Here is a 3,797-nt window from a genome sequence, read left to right on the forward strand (position 1 = left end):
GACAGTTGGCCACGTGAAGATGCCCGCGCAGAGAGTGGGGAAGGTTGTGTACCCTGTAGAGGCCTCGAAAGACTTATCGGATAAGCGAATTTCCCGACCTCTACAGCAACTGTTGGCCCCACCGATAAGTGGGCGGCTAAACACCCTCGACCTGCTCTGTATGTCTGGGAATGTTTTACCCCACTCCAACACCCCATAGAGGACTCTTCTGGGCGGGGTGATTACTTGCAGTAGGGCACCCAGTCTATATAAATACTTCCTATGGCTCCATCACAATCGACCATAAGCTTAGGGCCCAAATATAACGACCATATACAAGTATAGAGGCCTTTCAGCGCGTGATTTAACAAGGTACCACTATTTATGAACAAGAAGGATTCTGTCAAATCAACCACAGCCTCAAGATGCCCGATATTGTGACTATAGCGGAGACATCCTTATGGAAGAATCGCCGATGTCTGCTCATTTGCTGCATTGTGTCATCGGCTAGCATGCAGTATGGCTTTGACAGCCATGCTGTGGGGGCTCTCCAGGCCATGCCGGGTTTCTTGAAAGTTTTTGGCTATCCTGACCCCAACAATCCATTGGGTTATGGAATCAACGTAAGACCTTCGAGAATGCATTGGTATATAAATTTCTAAACGTACGCAAAATAGAGTACGGTTCAACAGCTTATCGCATCCCTTCTCACCCTGGGAAGTTTCGTCTCCTCCCTAGCAGCCGGTGCATTTGGCTCCTACTTCGGCCGAAAATCTGCTCTATGGACTGCTTGTCTCCTCAACGCTATTGCCTGTGCTATCCAGATCGCGACAACAAACGCCGCAGTGCTCTACGTCGGCCGCCTGATCCTAGGTTTTGCCAACGGCTTCTTCGTCACATTCTCCAATGTCTATAATGCTGAGGCATCTCCGGCGCATCTGCGTGGTGTCATGGTCCCTCTTTTTGCATATTGGGTGAGTATTGGAGGCCTAATCGGGGCCATCGTGGATAATTATACGAAGAGTAGGATGGATAAAGGAAGCTATCGCATTCCTATTGCTTGCTTGTATATTATACCAGCCTTACTGTCCGTGCTCCTATTCTGGGTGCCTGAGAGCCCACGATGGCTTCTCTACAAAGGCCGAGATGCGGAAGCTCGAAGGTCGCTTGAGGCCTTGAGGCAAGGTGCTATCAAGGGTGAAGAACTTGAGCTTGAGTGGACAGAGATGATTAAAGGCGTTGAAGAGGAAAAGAGGATTTCTAAGAAGTTGGCGTTCTTAGACATGTTTAGAGGTACGTCCGGAGGAAGCCACGAAGCATAAAATTGGCAGACAGTCAATTAACAAAGGATACAGGCACCGACCTCCGCCGCACTTTACTTTGCTATGGCATAATTGTCTCCCAAGCTGGCTCTGGATGCTGGTTCCTTGTCTCCTACCAAACCTATTTTTTCAGCATAGCAGGCATCACCAGGGCCTTCCAGTTCTCCATCATGACAACTTGCATTGGCTTCCTCGGCGTTAACTGCGGCATGTACGCTATTCAGCATATCTTTGGTAGGCGGTCTATACTAATAATTGGCGCGCTCGCGTGCGGGCTCTGCGAATTGGCATCAGCGATTGCAGCCAGCGTTAATCAAAGCAGTCAGACGACGGGCCGTGTACTTGTGGCTTTTACTGCTGTCTTCATGTTCTTCTATGATGGATGCATGGGTACTGCAAGCTTTCTAGTTGCGACGGAGCTTGTGAGTTCGAGGCTGAGGGCATGGACGGTAGGCACAGGAACGTCGCTGTGGTATCTCCTAGCTTGGTTAACCGGATTCTGCACCCCTTATTTTATTAACCCAGCCAACCTGAATTGGGCAAGTTATTGTGCTTAGCATCAGATAGATTCAGCGGCTAATCTGTCCTCTAGGGAGCCAAATATGGTTACATATGGGCGGGTTCAAATTTTCTCTCCGCTATTTTCTTCTACCTCTTTATACCGGAGATGAAGGGTAGGTCACTAGAGGAGCTTGACGAGATATTCGCTACAAAGGTTCCAGCGAGAAATTTCAAAGACTATCAGTGCGTCATTGTCGACCAGGCTATGCATGAAGTGGGCGTTTTGGTAGAAAAGCAATGGCCCACGGCTTCGGTGAATAATGTAGATAAAGCAGTTTAGACGTATCTCGATGTCAAGACGCACTGAATGGCCTCTGTCTTTAAATTTTAGCTTTCTTACAACGACTCAAGGTATCATCTCGCCATATACCACGCTGATATGAGTGGCCAAAGGCATCCTCAGACTTATGGGTACGATTCAACTCCAAAACTCCAAAACCTCCCTCAAAAGGGAACTTCATTGAGTGAAAGGGCAGGTCAAGGAATCTGTCAATCGTAAAATCAAGAGATAAAAAGAATAATGACTCTGTCTATTAAATGTGGCTCTAGGGCCTCTATATATACATAAGAAAGGTACAGGCAACAGAAATAGATGGTTAGATATAGAATAGTAAGCAGCAGGGTGGTAAGTCATAGGGTAGTAGACAACTAAGACAGTAGTAGGACGGTAGTAAGTACATCCGATTCAGATCGACGCGCCCCCCCTGTCAGATAGTTCATATAGAGCTATTCATTGATAAAATGGGTTGATTGATTGATGATCTTGATCGTGTCTTGATCGTTGCTTGACCTAGGGCCCCTAGGCTTAGACGAAGATATTTACAATGCACGTGACCCCATGCACGTGACTCGTGCACGTCCTACGCCATAGAGAATACAGATTATCTAACACACCCCCTTAGCTTCGACCTAGTCGAGGACAAAGCTAACCACCTTCTCGTGTCCGTCAGTGCGTTAATTGAACTGTAATCTTATCTAAATCCTTCCGTCTCGCTCTAATATTCTCCCGTAGGTCCTCCAATTACTTCTCCTTATTTAGCCGCTCCTTAATATCCACTATTCCGATTATATTAACGAAGCTCTTGAACCTCTACTTAGGCAGGGCCTTCGTAAGTCCATCGGCAATTATCTCCTTCGTCGTTTTCCATTGGAATATCACTCATCTCGTTACGTATTCTTAACGCAGCCAGTGTTAATAGATATTAACGTGTCGGAGCTTTATAATTAGCTTTACCGTGTCTTTTATAATTAGTTAAAGTGTCTAGATATTATTGCAGTTAATAATTAAGGGCTTATTTAGGTGTAATATTATTACTTTAAATAGTCTGCTAATAAAGATAGCTTCCTTTACTATCTGTAATAGGGCTAATAACTTAGCTTCTGTGCTCGACGTTATAACTATACCCTACTTATTAGCTCTCTAGGCGATTGGTCCCCTAAATAGCTTTATAATATATCCTTATAAGCTCTTTCTATTAACGGAATTGTCTGTAAATAATACGTCGCTAGTATAGATAAATAATTGCGCTTTACTTCTACCGTCTCCGTTATCTCGTCCTTTATTACGTATTCCTTTATCTTTTTCTCTACCATTCGTTCCTTCCTTATCTCCTCTATAGTAGATTGCTCTGCTCCTCGTGCTATATAGGTACTAGATTACTCTATCTACCGCTTAATAGTGCTCTTAGCTTAGGTTCTAATTAAACCTTACTAGCCGTAATACTATAAAAGCAATATCTAAACGCGTTATAGTAGCTATATAGAGTACTAAACCCATTTTTCTCTAATATAGCATTATAGAAGCTGGTAGGGATATAGGATAGACTAATAGGTTTATATTGGGGGACGGACGCGTTAGATGGATTAATTAGTAATTAGTAGGGAGGAGTTTTAATTCTGCCATAGGAGTATCTAGAAGACGCCCTTTAAGATCTA

General features: G+C 44.5%; 1 protein-coding gene across 1 annotated transcript; it reads left to right on the plus strand.

Annotated features, from left to right (window-relative positions):
* Positions 1-404: 404 nt before the first annotated feature.
* K441DRAFT_705820 (general substrate transporter) lies at positions 405-2,374 on the plus strand (the record flags this gene model as incomplete). The annotated part of the gene is made up of 5 exons (XM_067653621.1): positions 405-602; positions 657-1,272; positions 1,335-1,840; positions 1,894-2,076; positions 2,339-2,374. 5 exons carry the CDS (start codon positions 405-407, stop codon positions 2,372-2,374), a joined length of 1,539 nt encoding a protein of 512 aa, XP_067503392.1.
* Positions 2,375-3,797: the final 1,423 nt, after the last annotated feature.

This window comes from Cenococcum geophilum (assembly GCF_001692895.1).
Source record: "Cenococcum geophilum 1.58 unplaced genomic scaffold K441scaffold_24, whole genome shotgun sequence".
Lineage (NCBI taxonomy): Eukaryota > Fungi > Ascomycota > Dothideomycetes > Gloniales > Gloniaceae > Cenococcum > Cenococcum geophilum.